Raw genomic sequence first — 19,851 nt, 5'->3', positions numbered from 1 at the left:
CTCTGGCTTCTTCACCTCTCCTTCTCTCCTTTCATGCTCTAAGCCACTTACTTTGTCTACTCACTTAAAATAATCCCTCATGGTTTTACCCAGTTGCTAAATTATGATTCATTTGAGGATCCCTCTTTTAAAAGATGGAGAAGTGTCAACTGAGGCCAAGAGTTCTAAGATGATGATAGGAAAATAACATCTATCAGATAGCAGTGGTAGCCATGGTTCCTAAACTTTTCACTGAGAAAAGAAAAATCCCGTTTCTCATTTCAGCCAAACTTAACTTTTAAAATATGAATAACTCATCTCCCCCACTTCTTAATAATAACAAAAAAGGTTAAGGTATAAATAGAAGTGCTAAAGTGAGAAATACCATGACATTTGCTCCGTTAAGTGTCTCTGGGATGGAGACCTTCTGCAACAGGGCAGGAAACAACATCAAGGTCTCTCTGAGCTTTAGATACATTTTAAAAATTAAAATTATGATAGACATATGCTATTATAGATACAAACAGACCAAGTTTGGTGTACCTTAGTCCCCTATGTTGGATGAGACCACACTATGGACAAGTCTTAAAAACAGAAACTGAGTTAATACAATTTCCAATGATATGTATCCAGAACCCACTATGTGTTAGAAATGAGGGTCGTGGATATGTATCCAGCACCTACTACATGTTAGACATGAGGGTAGTCAATATCGGTTAGGTATGATCCCTGCCATTTAGGATGTGAAAGATTCATTAACCCCAAGGTGCAAAAGAGATGATCTAATGGTTATTCCAGGATTATCAACGAAGTACTTTTCTTTTCCAAGTAAGGAAAAGAGGTTTTTCCCCTGAACTCAGAGAGAGCAAGGACTCAGCTTTTCCCCAAGCCAAAGAGAGAACAAATAAGCCACTCTCTGCATCAAATGCACTCTCTCTATAAATACTTACTGATTTAAGAAAGGTGAAAATGGACTCATCATTTTTATCTCCCCTGTTCTGTATAGTATAAGAGTGACAAAAGCACACCCTCTCATATTTATTTAAAAACATGTATGCAAGCACAAGGTAACTTTTTAGGATGACACAAATGTTCACAATCAAAATTAAATCATGATCATGATGCTGGAGCCACAACTGTGTGCATTTTCCAGAACTCATCAAACTGCATGCTTGAAACTTGTCAATGTTATTTTATATTAAGATTACCTCAATAAAGTTGACTAAAACCAAAATTTCCTACTAAATTTTAAATCATGTTTCCCCTTTCCAAAAGGAGAATATTTGGATTTAAATTTTCAGTTCTGCTTCCTGTGGCAAAACCTTGTGTGAAGTCATATTGTTATCATCCGCATATCCATGGCGAGCAGCTCAGCGGCCTCCAGAGGAATGACTAAGTGCAGGGAGAAGAATGAGCTGCGAGACGGAGGCGCCTCATTCCCAAAATGTTCCTTTCCTGGAACTGAAAAACACACCACTCACAGGACGAGAAAGAACCTTTTCACTTTTGTATTATAACAACCATTTATTGAGCCTTGACTGTGTCAACCATGATCTCTAGTTTTTGTCAAGACCCTACCAATTAAGCACTATCTCAGTACCACATAATTAGCACCCAGAAGAGAGGATATGAAGACCCAGATCTAGTTCAGAACCCAACACTCATAATGCAGCTCAAACACAAATGTCCTCAAGAATCATATACAGACGATTCCAAAAGGCTAGGATGTATACTTCTAGATAGCAGCTTCTTCACCCGACAGGATCCAAGCCATCAGTTTCAACAGGCAGGTAGAAGTCACACAAAATTGGAGTTAGGGCTTTTTCTTCTGACATCTTTAAGTCACCAATTTAAAATAAAAGACTGCCAAAACTGCAAGGGAAGCTAAGAACAATGACTAAAATTCCATCTGAGAGTTAGCTCTGGATTTCAATTTTTCATAATAGCAAACACTGCTCCTTGCATAAACAAAGGTGGCATTTCCACTCTGCGGAAATACTGTAGTCAGAAAGAACCTCTCCACAAACGTTAAGAGCTCTGAATAAGGCTCGTTTATTTTAGAACTCATTCTACCTCACCAACCCCAATTAACATGAGTACACATACAATTTAGAAATAAACTCCTAAAGAATGTACTTGGACAACAGTCATAAATATTACCAGCTCGTAAATGTCCTCCTCGGGCTTTGGAACGTAGTGGTGCATTTTGTTTTCTATTAGGAATTTCAGACGCAGGTAATGAGCAGAATGATCCAGTTGATGTGTCTGGGGTGGAAAAAAAGAGAGAGAGAGAAAAGAAAATGTTCAATAGTAAATAGGATGGAGTAATTAGTAATCCGCCAATATATTATTGTTCATGTCCAAGAATAATAGGGATTTGTTATGGAGGGTGATGTTAGTTGGGAGAAAAAGGGATGTAAGGTTTCTATACTTAAAAGGTCTTCATCCAAACCTCAAACTTTAAAAAAGTTTTGTTGGACATAGTAACATTCCATAGTGTCTTGTGATGCAATGGAAACAACTGGGTTACATTTTCACTTTATTTGATTCATTGTGCTCATTAATTTGATTTTGCAACAAAAAGTATTAGCCCTTAAGCATAATTTCAAACATACATAGGTGATCAGAGAAGAAAAGTGACAAGAAAGGCAAAAATGCATTTGCAATGGTAGAAAAAAAGTTGCGCTCAAAGATTATTTTTTAACCATATGGGGACTCCGGGACAGTTGTTAACAGTTCATTTGCAAGCGAGTCAGTGTGAAGACAACGCATTTGGATTTCAGTCTTATTTATATATTCCCCGAGTGAGACTCCCTAGGGAAGCAGTGCAAACAGGCATATGGCCAACCCGGGAAACACACTGAATGGCTTGCCCAAAGAAAACAATTCTAAAATACTTAGGGATTGAAATTTCCAGGCCTTCTCCTTTGGTCTAAGACATAAGATAGGTCACTGGATTGTTTTCCATCTAGAAAGTCATTCTTAAATTAACTTTGAGGAAAAAGCAATAGTGACAACATGGCTTTGTAGATAATTTGCCATATATAGGCAAGAGGACGCAAAGGGAAAAAAATAATGCTCTTTAAAAGTTACATGGCGAGGAGGCTACGGGATGTTTTGAGTGATTTTTTAACTTTTATTTTTATTCTTGTTTTTATTTTTTGGAGTAAAGAAAATGTTCAAAATTTGACTGGTGAAGAATCCAAAACTATATGATGATACTGAAAACAACTGTTTTACACTTTGGATGACTGTATGGTACGTGAATCTATTTCAATAAAAAAAGTAAATGAGGGGAGAAGAGGGGTGTGGGATGCTTTGAGTGCTCTGTTTTACTTTTATTTTTATTTTTATTTTCATTTTTATTTTTTGGAGTGATGAAAATGTTCAAAAATTGATTCTGGTGATGAATGCACAACTCTATGATAAAACTGTGAACAACTGTACACTTTGGATGATTGTATGGTGTGTGAATATATTTCAATAAAATTACATTTTAAAAAATTAAAATGTATTGCTAGACAGAAGAGGTTTAAATTAGCTAATTGTTTTAAAGCTCTTTTGTCTTTCAGAGATACACACTAAAGTATTTATAGATAAAATGATATGGTGTCTGGAATTCGTTTCTAGAATAATCAGACTAGGGGGTGGGTGGGAATGAGTGAGTGAATAGTTGAAACATGATTTGATAACATAGAATCTGGGTGACAGGAGTTCATTGCACTGTTCTCTTTTGATGTAAGATTGAAAATTTTCATAAAGTAAATATATCTTTTCACACCAAAGCTCTCCAGAAGAGAACCATTTCAAAATAAATGAAATTAGTTTTTAACTGGTTCCATACTCCTTCCACTTACTATGTCCTCCCCTACCCCCCAAAAACTTTAAAGCCAAACTAAGAATATCCAGCATTCCAATAATATTTATCCATTTAATCATAAATAACAAACTTTTAAATGTGCTAGACACAGTGTGACAATAATAAGACCTAAATGCAGTCCTCCAGAGGATGTGTGCTTAAGGGGAATGGGGAAGTGCAGAAAATGAGAAGCAGGGCAGTAATTTTGCTTTTTAAATATATACATACACACAGGACAGGCATTGTGCATCACTACAGGAGCAATTTCTATAAAGTGGATATGCATTCACTCTAAATACCCAGCAGAACAATAAAGAAGCTTCCCATCACTGATTCTCAGGAAGCCCCAATCTGTACCTTACTCTGAGTAACATGAGAATTTGCAAACTGCTGTGCTGAACACAGACCCCATTCAGCTAACACATTCCTGTGCACCTGGCTTTCGTGCTTTCTGTGTCTGCATCTGAGACCAGATGCTCACTGTCTGACAGGTTCAGGATTGTTGATATCACAGGTAAAATGCATGGATGTGCAAGCCCAGGGATACAGAACACACAGAAGGTTTTAGAGTGTGCTACCTCCTGCCTGTCAGAGAGCCACCGAGGCAACCAACCAACAAACCAAAAAAATAATATTTAAGGTCTACAGTCAGTGAGAAAAGTTTTCCATCTCAGAGAGGGATGCTGCAAATGCTTTCTCACCTACCCAGGTCCTCAGTGAAATCTTTAATTAGAAGCACAAAATTTTGGTTCACCATCTGTTTCCAATGGAGGCGGAAGGGAAAGAGGAATGAAATTTCATGGGGTCTTAGTAACAGGAACAAATCCACTTGGCAACCTCATCGTCATCATTAATAAACACTTTGCGGCCACTCCTAATGAGGCTGACACTTAACTAGACCATCTTCCAGAAATCAGGCCCACCCACGCAGCAAGCTAACCTGAAACTCTTCAGATGCCCGAACCTACAGTATAAGAGAGACAGCCCACTGTCAGGCACTGAAGAGCTTAATGTGGTCCTGATGTAGGCTGTGGAGTTTCCCATTATCCCTTAAAAGCTACAAGTGTGAAAACATGTATAAGGATGTACAGACGATGATAAACAACAATTAACACAGCTTTCACGGTGCCTCATTTATAAACACAATGCAGGGAACATAAGAAAGATCAATACAATAAGGCACTTTGGGTGATTATCGCTGCTACCACCCCCACCACCATATTTTTAAAACTCCTTTAAGTTACAATAATGTTGTGAAAATTTAAAAAATAAGCACATGCAACAAACATAAAAGTTATAATAGTCTTACTCATTTGGTCAGTAAACAGTTACCATAAAAATGGGATGTTGGATCAATAGACTAGTGTGCCTTATTTTTTCAATTATGAAACCTCATCAGTCAAGGCTGATCTAACATACAGGGAAAATTCTAATTAATTAGATAAATCAGATCATCAGAAGTCTCAAGAAGAACTGTATGCTCTTTAGATATCTGCATTTGTGAAAAGCTAATAAAATCTATATAATAGTGACCATTTCTCTCTTCAAGGCAAGTTGAACAGCTGGCCATGTTCATAATACTTGTTTGTGCAAAAAGAATTACACATATTTAATGAGTATTTTAACATAGTTATTCTAAACATTTGGCCTCTTTAAGACTTGTAAAACATTCAAGAGGAAATTTCCCAATTTGTGAGAAATCGAGTTAGGAAAAAAATTTTAATGGTTCAAAATTTGTTTTCCAATGTATGCTTAGTTAAGGAACACAAATAACATTTAATTCATTTTGAGGGAATACAGTGGCAAATTATACCATAAGAAAAATATCACTGTAGGAAAAGTATTAGTTTTGTTGGCATAATTCTTAAAAATTCATATCTTACTATTTCAAAGGATGAAACGCAAAGCACAATGCAGTTTTTTTCAGTAAACAGTTTGCGTCAATTAAAATAGATCACAATGGATTACAGAATTTGCCTAAACTCTTCCAATTTGTGTTTTCTCTTTCATTTCTTTACATATTTCCCTATTTCAGTAAAACTTCTCTGGGAAACCTACAAGCATGCAGTCACCACATACAGAAATACATGCACACACACATGCACATGCACACACAAAGTGCTAATGCAGAATTCCCAAGGATTGTTTACCTCTCCTTCAAAGTGACTTTTTATTTTTTTTAAAAGCCAATGAAAATTAGAATATCCTAGGCAATTGGCCAACATACTGAAAAGCATGACATAAAATTGACACCATGGTTCCAAATGAATGATGTCAGTGAGTATGAGTGAATAAATTCTTTTGCAATTATTTTGGTAATTGCAAATACCAGAATAAATATTCACAACCCTTAGGGCCAAAGTGTTTACCTGCTATTCTCAGCAGCAATCATTTTAATAAACATCTACAACATGAAGTGTACATGAAACATTTACTATACCAGAACTTGACTGGTGCTCAGATGGCAGATGGCAAACTGATGTGAAATGATGTGGATCAGATAGAATAGGAAAGAGAATGAGCTGAATGCAAGAGACGGAAGAAAGAGACTGATTATTAAATATTAGAGCAAGCACCCATCACCAATGCTGAGAATGACAGTAATCAAACAACAGACATTCTTACGATCACCTTTTTTTCTTTACAATCTCTCCTCCAAAAATGAAAATGCACTCACCACACATTGATGGTTAATAACAAGTGGTACTGTTTTCCCCATTATCTCTTTCCCACTTATGAATAAAATTGGCTGCACTAATTACAAAAGAGGGGCAAGCTTTAGAAGTGCACTTGGTTCTGAGCATGCTATAATTTATCCAACATAGATGCTTTTCCAAGACACCATCAGTTTATTCAAGTGCACACAAAAGTTTTCTGTTTTTAAACTCAGGAGACATGAGCTTGCTCCACAACGTGCTGTTTTAGTTTTTATTTCTACGTTTTGGGAAAAAGTACCAAAGACCTAGGGAGAATTGGGCAGGACCACCTTTTATCTAAGTCAGAGGAGTGTCAGTCCCCTAAAGATGCCATGAAAAATCTTTTAAGTGACAGAAAGAAATACTTTATAGGAGATAATATTATTTCTTATTCCCTTAGTTTCTAACAAAGCAGAAGCTGGAAAAGTACCTCAAATTAGACCAATTACTCATTCCCCCAATCACGGACTAATTTTCAACCAATCAATGGTTATTGGAAAAATGTGGCCTAACAATCCATTCCCAACTGCGTCTCAAGCCAGGAGGACCCCACGCGATGCCACTCCCTGGAAAGACCCTTCACCGTTTGGCTTAGACAAAAGGCCAGAAATTCCTGGTTTCCACACCTTCTTCAGGGGCAGTTCTGAGAGTAACCCCCACAGCTCTGCAGAATATTAATGGTCTCTAATGAATTGTGCTAATCTATAAATAAGGGAATGCAAAGATCCTCAATAGACCAATTTTTTTAAGTAATTAAAATGAAAGGCTGTGAACAGAAATACCATTATCTCCAAAAAAGCTAGAACTCATGTGTATGAAGTATTCTAGACACTTAGGATTATGTCATTTATTTTTAATCCCTACGTGGGGGCTCATTTCAGCTTTGTCCCTCAACAAGCGACCCTTTCACTCTTCCTCCAAATAAGACTATGTGAAAGGTTTACTCAAGCTGGACTGTTGCATTTCACCCACTCATATGAAAAGCCATATTTTTCTCTTTAGAAGGGCCCCAGTGATTTGTTTAAAAATAAATACAAAAATTGCTGATGGTGGAGTTATAATTGAGGTACTGAAAGCTATTTGGTATCCATAAACCACTGTATTCAATGAGGATTCTTAAAAACATCATTTTATCCACCCAACTGCCTTCCTTGATAATAGAAGAGGTTTTCACTTTCCCTTTAGCATTCCCAGGCGAGACTGTTTTACTCGCCTAAGAATATATCCTAGATTCCTCCGACCCTTATGGACAATCCTTCCGGATGACTGACCCAGGTTCGAACAGTTCTCATGACCCATCCACCTGGCACAGCAGAATACACATGGGTTGGAGGGCACAAGCGTTGGGCTCAGTCTCTCTTTTGCTACTGACTGTGATGTGACCTCAGGCCATGAATTAAGGTTCTCTAAGCCTCACTTTTTTCCACCTGTAAAATGGGGAAGTAGCAGCTCTTTCTTAGACTTGCTGTGACTTCAAAATAAGATGAATAAAGCTATTAATTATGTAACAGCAAAAACAGGCACAGAAGAAAAGCTCCTTTCTTTCCTCTTCCTTCTCCTTACCCCCTTCCTCACTTGGGATCATTCATCTGACTCAGGGGAGAAAGTGAGATCAGGTTCACCTTGGAAAAGATCAGGAAGTTTTACAGCTTAAGACAAAAGTAAAGGAAGCGAGCACAACCATGGATGGCTAAAAAAATGAAACTGGCTATGTATTCACAGGAAAGAAAAACCCCATCACAGAGGTCAAACATATTTCACATTAGAGGTTTCCCCTACCCGAAAGAGGCTCATGGTGTATCATTAGCCACTAAAAATCAGGTTACAAAACAGTACACAGAATATGACACCATTAAAAACATATCTGTGTGTGTGTGTGTGTGTCTTGGAAAAACTCTGGAGACACAGACACCAAAAAAGTCACAGTGTTTATTTATGGATTTGGTGAGGAAGGGTGGCCTTCATTTCCTGCCTTCTTGTTTACCTAAATTTTCTAAAATTCTTGCAATGAGCATATGATATGTTTATTACAAATTTATAAAATTCATATTTTAAAGAAAGAAGCTACTCAAAAGAACTCCTCCCCCCACCCAAAGGTGAAGATTTCATTTATATTTCTTATGTACACTATCAAAAAGGAGCCCACTGCTGCACTGAACTGAAATAGAGGTGTGCTTTAAAGTCCTCTTCGTTTCCCAAGTGACTCTGAGTTTCCGGGCTCACCTTAGTTTCCTCCATCCCACTATGTTCTTCTCAAGGAAACAACCCCAAGTAGCCCCATACCTTGCAGATCACCTCCAGGGTGTCCCGAGCCGTGTCCCCCGGCCGGACGACGGTCAGGGCTGGCTGATTATTTGGCAGACAGAACCAGGATGGAGTGAAATATTCATGGACCCAAATGTCGCAGTCAGGATTGTGCTGGTGGATGCTAGGTAAGATCACTTCCTTTTCCCTCTATAATAAGAAATAAAGTTAGCAGAGAAGCAACAGTTATCTCTAATGATCTTAGGTACCCGGGCTGCACATAGGGGTTTATCCTTTCCTATGAAAGGGAGACAGGGCAGAAACGGTGGCACCGGTCCAGGGTAAATTCTGGAATTATTAGAGAAGGGGGAGGGAGGGAGAGAGGGGAAGACTTGAGAAAGGAGCTTTATGGGGGGGGGACCCTAATCTCAGATATGAGGGGACCTCACACGTGATCCATGACACCCACAGGTGGGCGGCATGGTGTGAATCAGCGGGAACCAAAACGTGGAAGTTGCTGAGAAACAGGCCATCCACTCAGCTCAGCTTTATAGCTACTATTTCTTCAACAAATCAATTTAAAATTCAGGGTGGAAAATTCTAAAAATACCTGCCACATGAGCTCTATATTTCAAAGGCAAAAATGAGACACCATGAAAATTTTTTAAAATAAAGATAACGCTCTAACACTCCCTGTTGACAAGGTAGCATCACTTTTGTACTCTCGTTTGACCTCTAGCACGACTCTGGGAGACAGAGATCTCCAAAACCCAAATGAGGTGCAGGGCGCTTCAGGAACTTGGTTTATGGCACAGCATGACTAAAACAAGCCTCTGTATGCCATTGCCATCACTCCTTCTTCTATGTCATGCTGCCAGAAAACCAAGGAGTAGCTTGAGTGTGAGAGAAGACACATTTTCTATACTCACTCAGCAGCTGGGTTAAAACTATACAAGCTAAACAGCTAAACTCTAGATGTTGAAAACACTCCAGATATTGATGAAATGTTAGGAGCCCAGTGAAATAAGCTGAGAAAGAATTGTGCCCAGCAATTTAAACATAATATTGATCCTCAAAATGTGCTAAGAAATAAGCCTTGATTATTGGTTTATAGCCAGGCTACTGGTTGGTAAATACGTTTCTACAGATAACTGAAAATAAGGTGGGTATCAGATTACAGGCAGCAGCAAATTTCCAAACGAAGACTAATAGGTGGTAACACAACAACTTATATACTTAAAAAGAATGGGGGTATTTTTAGTAAAGGCCACTAACTAAACCCCATTGCAGAAGACAATTTTGGCCATGCCTTTGAAGGCTGTTGCTTTCCAGGAGAAGTTGGACATCAGTGAGGGAACTGCCAAAAAACAACCAAATCATCTAAACCCCATTAACTATAATTGGGATCTTCTGACTCCGTGCCCCTTAGCAATGGATCAGACCATGTTTTGCACCTAAACTGCGCCTTGAGAACAAGTCATTCTAGCCAGGAAGTGGGGTAAAGAGGTACCTTGTAAAAGTGGAAAAACAAAAGAGCTACACAGAAATCCAATGGAAAAACCTTTGGCTATTTCCAGGTTCTGTGTGCCTGAGGAGGATATTCCCAACATTAAAAGCCTACTAATAATGGTATGCATAACGAATTAGCCAATTTTAGAAATGCATGTGTTAACATGAAAAAACATGCTTGGATTGCACAGGGTACAGCAGTTTAATTTCATCAGAGATAGAGATGCTCAAAGACAACACCACTAGATAGGTTTTTCCAAAGACAGCTGCCTTTGTATGCACAATGACATAACCCATGAGTAGTTTGGGTAAAAAAGAGAGAAGCAGCCTTCCCATTGGGCCACTCCTGTCTCCTCTCCCTCCAAGAGCCTTAACTCCTGCTGTACTGTAGCTCAGAGGCTCAGCTTTGTCGAAAGGACGCCTCAGCCACTGCTGACTGACCACCACTGTTTCCATGGCAACCAAGAGCAGAACTCTGTAATATTGATTCTGAGTCCAGTAACAGAGTCACAATATCAACATCAGAAACTCCCCAAACAAAGAGACCACCAGTATCACTAGTAGGGTCTTCGAAACTAGGGATGTCCATTTACTTAGAGGCTAAAAAAGTGGACAAGAAAAAAAAAATCAGTACTCCACATGGGCTTTCAATCAGATCAGTTTGAAAGTTCCCATTAAATCCAAGCACATGATTTAACCAAGTCTGTGTATCTTTAATTGAATACTTTTTGACTTGGGAGGCAAATGCACTTTTTTAAGAACATACTATCAGAAAGGTTCTTTGAAATTAATGGGATCAAAATAGCATGTGTGGGAAGAGAGGGAGGGCAACAGAACTCACCTCTTGGGAACAGAATTTGTGTATGAAAGGAACAGACAATGGCATAAAATACTCAGCTACTTAAAACACAAACTTCCTCTTACACTCTGGTTGGACACATATATTCAAATGATAGGTATTGAAAATGTTATGGCAGCAGGAGAGTGTTCTTATTACCAAGTTTTAAACATAAAGTGGTTTTTCATCTCTCATTGACCTGTTACATAACTTAACCAATAATTTCAGTTTCAACATTGAGCATACTTTACATTTTAGTATCCCATAAGCCACTGCACTGTGTATTGGTACTTTTAGAAAAGGAACACGTGTTTATTTTTACCTTGCCATCTGGAACAGTGTCATCAAATATTCCCTCTATAGACTTCTTTACGGAGTCAGCTCCCTCACCAAACACCTGCATATACAAAAGTTTCATCTTAAAAAGAAATTTGCAAGATGGCAAATGAAACATGGGGAGTGGGATGGAAAATGGGCACAGCAATTAGAAAGCATTAGAGAACTTTTCAGATACTCCCAAGGCAGGTCAAAATAATTTATGGCAGTGGACCGCGAAAAACATGTCCTTATATCTAGATCACTTTCCACATTCTTTGACAATTCAAAAACTGAAAAAAAAAAAAAAAAAAAAAGTTTTCTTTTAAATCTGGACTATTCATCTGAATTTAAAGAAAATAAATTGCCAAAAGTAAAGAACTAGATTTGTTCACAATGGAGAATTTCTGAGATAGCCTTGGACATTTGCTATTTAATATTTTGCTGATTTGAACCTGAAAATATAAGTTTATAATTTTTTTAGCCACTGCAAAGTTTCTTAATTTAAAAAAAAAAAAAAAAGGAGTTTGTCTATTCTTTGAAATGTAATTAATCCTGCTGACTTGAAAATATGATGAAAATCACAAAAGGGTGCTGAAGGCACTAGAGAGTCAAAAGCCAACTCCTGGATACCAGGAATTTTATGCATTACCTCTAAAATGAGTGTATACTATCAGGATAATGTAAATATTTTTTTAATAGACTTTACCCCAATGCAAATTATATATACAGAAAGATGATTTTTTTTTCCATTTCAAAGTACTGAATTTTTATTAGTATGCTTATGGCTAAGCAAGGAAAAGTTTGTCAAAATTCTTTTAAGAGAGAATAACAATAATTCCTTTTAAGATACTACCTCATCCTCTGATTTTAAAAAAATTTGGTTAAAATATTCCCTTGGATTCATTTAAACTTAGTCATATATTTCAGTGGCAATGGGCTGTCACATAATCTGATCCCAATAAAACAGACCACCAAGAACTAAGGCTTTTGATACAACAGAAGTCCAGAGCAAGCTGCCAACTGCAAAGTCCAGGCATACTGATAGTGGTGATCTGAGTCATCTGTAACCACAAAGGATGCAAATGGAACAACATCCAACACCTCTCAAAAGGAGGGAGAAAGCCTGATTGCTCACGTCCTCTCTGTGCAGGTTTAATCAAGAGCCATCAAGTCTCTTCTGTGATTTTTCTGATGAAAACCTGACTTTTCCCCCAAACAGTGTCTTCTCCAGATTTACACAGGTGCAAAACCCATGGTGGCAAACTAGATTCACCCCAAAGATCACAGAGCAAATTGCAGAATCACTCGATCTGAAGCTCACTTACCATTTATTCTTCTGGTCTCTGGCAGGTTCCATCAAGAATAGAGACCCTCCACATTTAAATGGTGACCATGTTGGCCAGCCAGAGGGACTCAGTACAGCAGCTTTCAGTTCTTAAGTCAACTCATTGCTAGAATCATCAGAGTGAAGAAGAAGGTGTACTATCTAAACAGTCAGTGGACTTCTTCTCACCTTGCATCAGACACAGCATGAACAGCCTAAAGGGGCAATTCTAGTCGTGACCTCCCAAATGCTCCATGCCTGACCTTCCAGCCACTGGATCCCACAAATGAGACATCCTCCTTCTCACAAGAAGACAAATACCCACGCTCCTTCAGTCCCTAAAATCTAAACAAGCAATTCTAGAGATACTTCTCTAAGGCAAAGGGAAAAGGTGAAAATAACCACAGAGAGTGGGTTTCCCAGAAGTAACGCCAACAGGAAAAAGGCCTTGGGTAATGTTAATTGGGAAGATCAGGGCCACAGCACATGCCTATCAGAGGCCGGGCACCAGTGCCATTTGCGAGGTACCAAGATCCCCTCCAAGCCCTGGTACCGGTGGTGAGTGAGAGCTCTCAGATTCCTGGGTCCTGGGTCCTCACTTCTATTGGCAAAAGAACTGGCCCACTTAATGTCAACCCCAAAGAGCCAAGGACAAAGAAACAATCAGATTTCCATGGAGGCTGCCTTTGACCCAGCACCAGAGGTAGCCTAAAAGACTCTGTGCTCAGGTGCCCCCTTGGCTTTATCATCAAGCCCGGCTTTTTCGGAAGACTTGGGATGAGTCGTGCACTTTCAGTAGGTCTATAATTAATCAGGGTTTGGAGAGGATGCAGGTGGGGAAGCGGAGCATGATGACGGACTAATAGCAGAGTTGATGTTATGTGTGTGCATTATCTATTAAAAGCATCAAGCACAACTAACTTCCTTGTGTCAACTAACTGATTTTAAATAATCGTGAGCTTCAATACACAGATGCGCACACATACACACAGAGCTCAAAGTAAGGTGGCTGTGGAAGCAATCTGCATAGATTTGTTTTTCATCCCACTCTGGTATTTACCTGATTGATGCTTGGGCGTCCCTGCTTCTTTTTGGAGGTAGTGTCCAGACCCCATAGAGAAGAAAACCTGCTTCTTCGCTTACTTGCAGATCTGGACATGGCCTGAGTACGTCTTCTCACTCCAGTTTCACCAGTGCGCGCTGCCACCTGATGATGGCAAGGAGAAGCATCACCAACAGATGGGTCAGGGCTGCCCACCCATTCTTCACGGTCCTCACTCAATCCCAACCTCCATCACTCCAGCCAACACTTACCCTGCCACCCAAAGCATTTATCCTGTGACTCAAACACACTGGGACCTTCAGGACCTTTCACAGATTCAAAATGGAAATGAAACGTTGACAAATTTCATCATTTCCAAGCACTTCAAAAAAAATGCACTTTCTGAGCCCTCAATCATAGGACTTGCCCTTATGAAGCTCGTTACTGCAAGGGAGAGACTAGACTTGCATATAATTGTGCCTAAGAGTCTCCCCAAGTACCTCTTTGTTGCTCACATGTGGCCCCTCTCTCTCTCTAACTAAGCTACCTCGGCAGGTGAACTCACTGCCCCACCCCCACCTCCCACATGGGACCTGACTCGCAGGGGTGTAAATCTCCCTGGCAACGCAGGATATGACTCCCGGGGATGAATGTGGACCTGGCATCATGGGATTGAAAACATCTTCTTGACCAAAAGGGAGATGCAAAATGAAACGAAATGAAGGTTCCGTGGCTGAGGGATTTCAAACGAAGTCAAGAGGTCACTCTGGTAGACATTCTTATGCATTATATAGATAACACCTCTTAGGTTTTAATGTATTGGAACAGCTGGAAGTAAATACTGAAACTCCCAAACTCCAATCCAGTAGTCTGGAATCCTGAAGATGATTGTATAACGATGTAGCTCACAGGAGGTGACGTGATTGTGAAAACCCTGTGGATTGCAATCCTTTATCTAGTGTATGGATGGATGAGTAGAAAAATGGGGACGAAAACTGAACGAAAAATAGGGTGGGATGGGGAGGATGACTCTGGTGTTCTTTTTTACTGTTATTTTTTATTCTTATTCTGATTCTTTCTGATGTAAGGAAAAAGTTAAAAAATAGATTGGAGTGATGAATGCATGACTATATGATGGTATTTTGAACGGTTGATTATACACATGGATGATTGTATGATATGTGAATATATTGCAATAAAACTGAATTTAATTTTTAAAAAGTTAAAAAAATGCATTTTGCTTTCAAAAGAAAAAAGCTTTATCTAATTTGAAGTCATCCATAAAAACATATAAAATAGCAATATTATATACACATGTGTTAAGTTTCCAGTAAGTGTCCTTCCTATCACTGGTTCACACTCCAGCATCAAGTGAAACTTTGCTGAGATTCTCCCCAGACGCTGCAGAGCTGTCTCTGCATTCTAATGAAAAACGGCACCCACGGGTCAGCAAAAGTAGTGAAAAACAGCAGATTTGGCTTCCCATGATTCCACAGTAAATCCAACATTACCAATCTCCTTTATTTAGTTTTCTCAGAATTACATATAATCACTTTCCTCATCAGGCAATCTGCTAGTTGCTCCCCAATATCCATTCTCCCTTCTTGCTCACTCAGAGAAACTCCCCTGTAGCTGAGCACATGGCCTCCAAAGTTGACTTCCTTTCCCTTGCAGCAGGCTTGCGACCAAGCTCTCGTCAAGGGGATGTAAGTGGAAGGGGTATTTGCAACTCCCAGTGTGATAGCAGCTCTGGTACCTTAGCAGAGAACCTTCTCAAGGATGGCAGAACAACAAAACTTCAGGGCCTGGGTCCCCAAAGGTGGCAAAGCCACTCACTAGCCCTGCATGTCCTAAGCTCAGGTGAAAAGGAAATAAAAATCGTATTTTGTTTTAAAAAGAAAGGGGGCGGGGCACGAAACTCTGCTGAGATACTCACAAGGAACCAACAACCCAGAAACAGCATTCCAAAGGAAACACCCCAAATCTAAACCTGCCGTTGCGATAACTGCTCAAGTGCATGCTGAATGTTTTCACCTGGTAAGTGGACGCCATCAAGTCCCTTCCCAGGCAAAAACACTCAGGTTCGAACTTTATCCCACAGCTTGGAAGCAAAGTTCTGGGAGCTTAAGGTGACTTCTTGCCAGGAGGCCTCGCTAGGCCACCCACGGGCTCTCCTTTCACAAAAGGGAGTGGCAGGACGAATGGCAGGAACAACTTGAAATGAGACTCCCCGCCCACTCTGGTGCCGGAGGTGACTGTCTTGGAACCTAATTGCCAAAGATTCCCACACAGTAACTCCCAAGGTGACGATGCCAACTGGGAGGCAGTGAGGGATGAAACCCTGTTGGCTAACAGAAGGGGCCTCCCCAGCAGTCGGCGTGTCGCCTCTGGGGTTTTCAGTTCTAACAGGGTAAACCCCACAAATACATTGGCAAGACCCCCTTAAAAATGGGAATTAAAACGGCTTCTTTGCAAGGGTATTAGGGGCAAGGTTTTTAGTTCCAATGAAAATAGGAAGATGAGCAAGCTGATAGGTTTTGTATTTTCTCAGCTTAGCACATAGAAAACCCAGATCAGGGCAGAGAAAAACGTGGCAGCCAAGAGGCTGGTGGGAATTTTTATGAAAGACCTTTAACCTACTACTACGTCCCAAGTGTTATGGGGGAACAAAATCACAGAACAAAAGGCAACGCTAAATATGCAAAAATTTTCCTTCCTTTTTCATCACTCTCTAAGTTAAAGGAAAACAAAGGTCATAAAAGGATTAAATTATAATGTGTTGACACACATATGCTCAAAGGACTAGATAAGTAGGAGTATCATAAAATGAGATACTCTGAGAACCACTGAACAAACTGTGTTAAATTTAAAATTCCTAGGGGAAAAATGCTCTTTTGTTCTTATATGTAAATATCTATCTGTAAACAAATCGATTTTAAACAGAGACAAACATAAACACACAGGCCGCCTTATATGTATCTGTGCCTATACATATTGTGCTATCTACTTCCTTCAGAATGCACATCAAACTCTGTACTTACTGTGTGTATTTAATTGCTTAATTATTTAGTATCCTTCTCTTCCACAAGAATACAAACTCCAATAGAGCAGGAACTGTGTGCTGTTCACTGCTTTGACCCTAATCACTAAGTTACCATTGGGCATATATCTATCTGCTGATTGAATAAATTAATGAATAAACACCAAAAAGCAAAAGCAGAGCGCCTACACAACATGGCCACAGTGATTACACCGTAACTCTTTAGTTACATATATATTTTTTTAAAGAGTCCAGAAGAGAAACTCATGGAAGCACAAATACTCTCAATTACCAGTGGACCAGATGTTTACACTCTAATGTTTAAGCAATGGGCACTTTATTTAAGGTCCTTATAGTAATTATTCTCAACTGTTTGGGGCCTTCCAAATCACAAAAGTAACCCCTACCCCCAAGACAATAATGACTCAAAATGAGCAAACGGATTTAGAAGAAAGGCTGGCAGAAAAACTACTGCACAAACGCTCAAGAGTTTCTCAATGACGGTCTCTGCTCACACAAAGCCTCCCTTTGTAGCTGGAACCTGATGATTCTATCGTTCTGCTCATCTGTGCAAACAAGAACAATGATAACCTTCTTTCAAAGGCTACAGCAGGGACCCTTCAGTTAATTGCTGCAAATCACTCAGCATTATGGGAAGCCCTCCTAGTGAATGGTGCTTAAATTGTAGCTCCAATCTCCTCCCTAGCTCTCACACCTCCTCCCTCTTCTCCCTACTTGAAAGGACCAAAAAAGAAAAGAAAAGAAGATGTCTGGACAAAGGCTAAATTGAGGAATGTTTCAACTCCCAGGAAAAAAAAAATTTCCCTGGGGTCAAATGACAAGGAGAAGAGTTAAAAATAAGTCTTCAATAAATCAGCCTATAAAATGCCCTGCCGGGGATCCTTGACAGCAGCCGAAGCAGCAAACAGGAGCAGATGCCCAACAGGCTCGCCTATCTTGTTCTATCTGAAATGAAACCCCTCGTGGAAAAGACAAGTTTGCAAGGACATAAAAATGCGCAGATTTGCACCGCCGATGCAGCCAGCAAAAAGAAGAAGCAGAGGTGAACACATGGAATTTGTTCTTCTTTAAAAGCACCGACCGATGGGGGAAAAGAAAAAAAAGAGTTACTAACTCTGCCACCCCCAATTTAAGCCGGCAAATTTTAATCCTGCCCAGCAAGAGCGGAGTACCCACAAATCGTAGGTATTGAGATAGCAAATTAGAAGGTTCAAAGATAAATACAGGGGTTTTTACTTCCTCTTCTCAGACAGGTTAGTGCCAGCAGTTTGGAAGAAAATAATTAAAGCCCAGAAGTTTTAGGTCCAAAGCAAGATTATTTTCTCCAGGATCTATCAGCCGCAGCAAAAGGAGGGAGCTATGTGGATGCTTGGGGTTCGGGATCATTACTGATATTGCTTCATTATCATTCTGAGCTCCCATAATAAAAATGCTCCCTTAATTTATAAAATTCCTACCTGGGAGTAAATAACAACTTTTATCCCAGTATTTTTTGCAGAATAGGCACACTGAGATTTGGCTAAGCTAAAAACTGGTGCCCAGGTCTCAGAGAAACAGATTTGGGCCATAAATTGGAACGGCTTGCAAGATTTAGTCATCATAGCACTTTGCCCCACCACTACTAAAAAAAAATAGGACTTAATTAGCTATATGGAGAGGTGGTAGTCAGGGAGACCAAGAGCTGAGCTGTAATTAGCAGAACAAATCAGGATGCCAGTTTTAATAACTCCAGAAATTGGTTTAAGACTTCTTTAAAAATGTAAATCTACCCCTAATTATCTGAATGATGACGCTAATCTATTTATAAAGAACACAAACGCCTCTGACTCAATTACAGCTCTGAATTCAATTGAAGGGTACAGCTGACAGGGCAAGACAGGAGAAGCACAGCTAAGGCTTTCCAAAGCAGTTTCTGGAACCTGAGATTTAACATTTAGTTCCATGACAAATGGGCTAAGGTGCAGTACATTTTAAGTGGGTGTCGACTTGGATAGGCTAAATTCATGTTACTCAGATAGCGATTTTTGAGAAGAAAGGAGCCACAAGTACATAAAGAGCTGTTCGCAATTTAGCAAGTACATGAAATTACAGATTGCAAACACAAAACACAACTATACAATCTGCAGCTTTGGATGTCAGATGAAAATTCCATTCCCCAAGCAATACATATATTTGCCTCATGAATCATGAAGTTCTTCACTTTCCTCTAAGGCATCAAGTATTTATGATCATCAAAGCAATGATAAAAATAAAAATAAAGTGAGAAAGGAGAAAACCAAGTCCAAAGATAGCAGTGTTCAATATATGGGTGGGCTTGTGTGGGGGGTGTGGGGGAGAAAAGAAGAGAGCAAGAGAGGGAGGGGGAGAGAGAGAGTGAGAGAAAGGGGTGGGGGGAGAGAGCAAAAAAGAAATGTTTATGAGAGCTTGCTACTCACCATTTCTATAAAGTTAATATAAAAATATATGTAGGTTTAAAACAGGACACTGCCTAAAGACAACAAGAGCGATCAACAAACAACACACAAACATCCCTTAAGCCCCTATCTTTCACGTTTTCTTTACACAGTAATCGAGGCCCCTTCAAGAGAGACTTGAGTAATAAATTTCAGAATAGGTTCAAGCAAAGATGTGCATCTGCTGCAAAGGGAGGACATGTCAGAAATCCACACTCAACAAGAAATTTAGCTAAACTAGAGATTTTATCAAGTTCTACTCGGAGTAACGGTCAAGAAAGATATTTTTCAACATTACATCAGTGCTTCTACTCACCAGGGCATGAAAAGATGACACAGAAAAGATTCCAAGGCGGCCCATGGCCACTTTTGTTGGTCGACTGGCAAAAGCAAGTAGCCTTTTGGGGTTTGGCAGCTCCCCGCCTTGGAGACTAGCTAAATAACAGCGATACCGAAATAGGTCCATTTGGAACTGTTCAAGATTTTGTTCCCAAACGAAGATCTACAGTGGTGAAAATGTGAGAGGAG

At 39.6% G+C, this 19,851-nt stretch overlaps 1 protein-coding gene across 3 annotated transcripts in view; it reads right to left on the bottom strand.

The window, feature by feature from the left end:
* The window catches only part of TIAM1 (TIAM Rac1 associated GEF 1), a 204,945-nt gene that overhangs the window by 66,843 nt on the left and 118,251 nt on the right, over positions 1-19,851 (bottom strand). For all 3 annotated transcript variants that reach the window (XM_037832689.1, XM_037832706.1, XM_037832697.1), the window contains 5 exons: positions 19,640-19,825; positions 13,828-13,974; positions 11,448-11,522; positions 8,818-8,988; positions 2,140-2,244 (listed from right to left, as the gene is read on the bottom strand). In XM_037832689.1, the coding sequence (XP_037688617.1) occupies positions 2,140-2,244; positions 8,818-8,988; positions 11,448-11,522; positions 13,828-13,974; positions 19,640-19,825 (684 nt within the window). The remainder of the gene's footprint in view (positions 1-2,139; positions 2,245-8,817; positions 8,989-11,447; positions 11,523-13,827; positions 13,975-19,639; positions 19,826-19,851) is intronic.

This window comes from Choloepus didactylus, chromosome 1 (assembly GCF_015220235.1).
Source record: "Choloepus didactylus isolate mChoDid1 chromosome 1, mChoDid1.pri, whole genome shotgun sequence".
In the NCBI taxonomy this organism is placed as follows: Eukaryota; Metazoa; Chordata; class Mammalia; order Pilosa; family Megalonychidae; genus Choloepus; species Choloepus didactylus.
The sequence above is the reverse complement of the archived record's forward strand: the minus strand, read 5'-3'. Positions and strand labels throughout refer to the sequence as shown.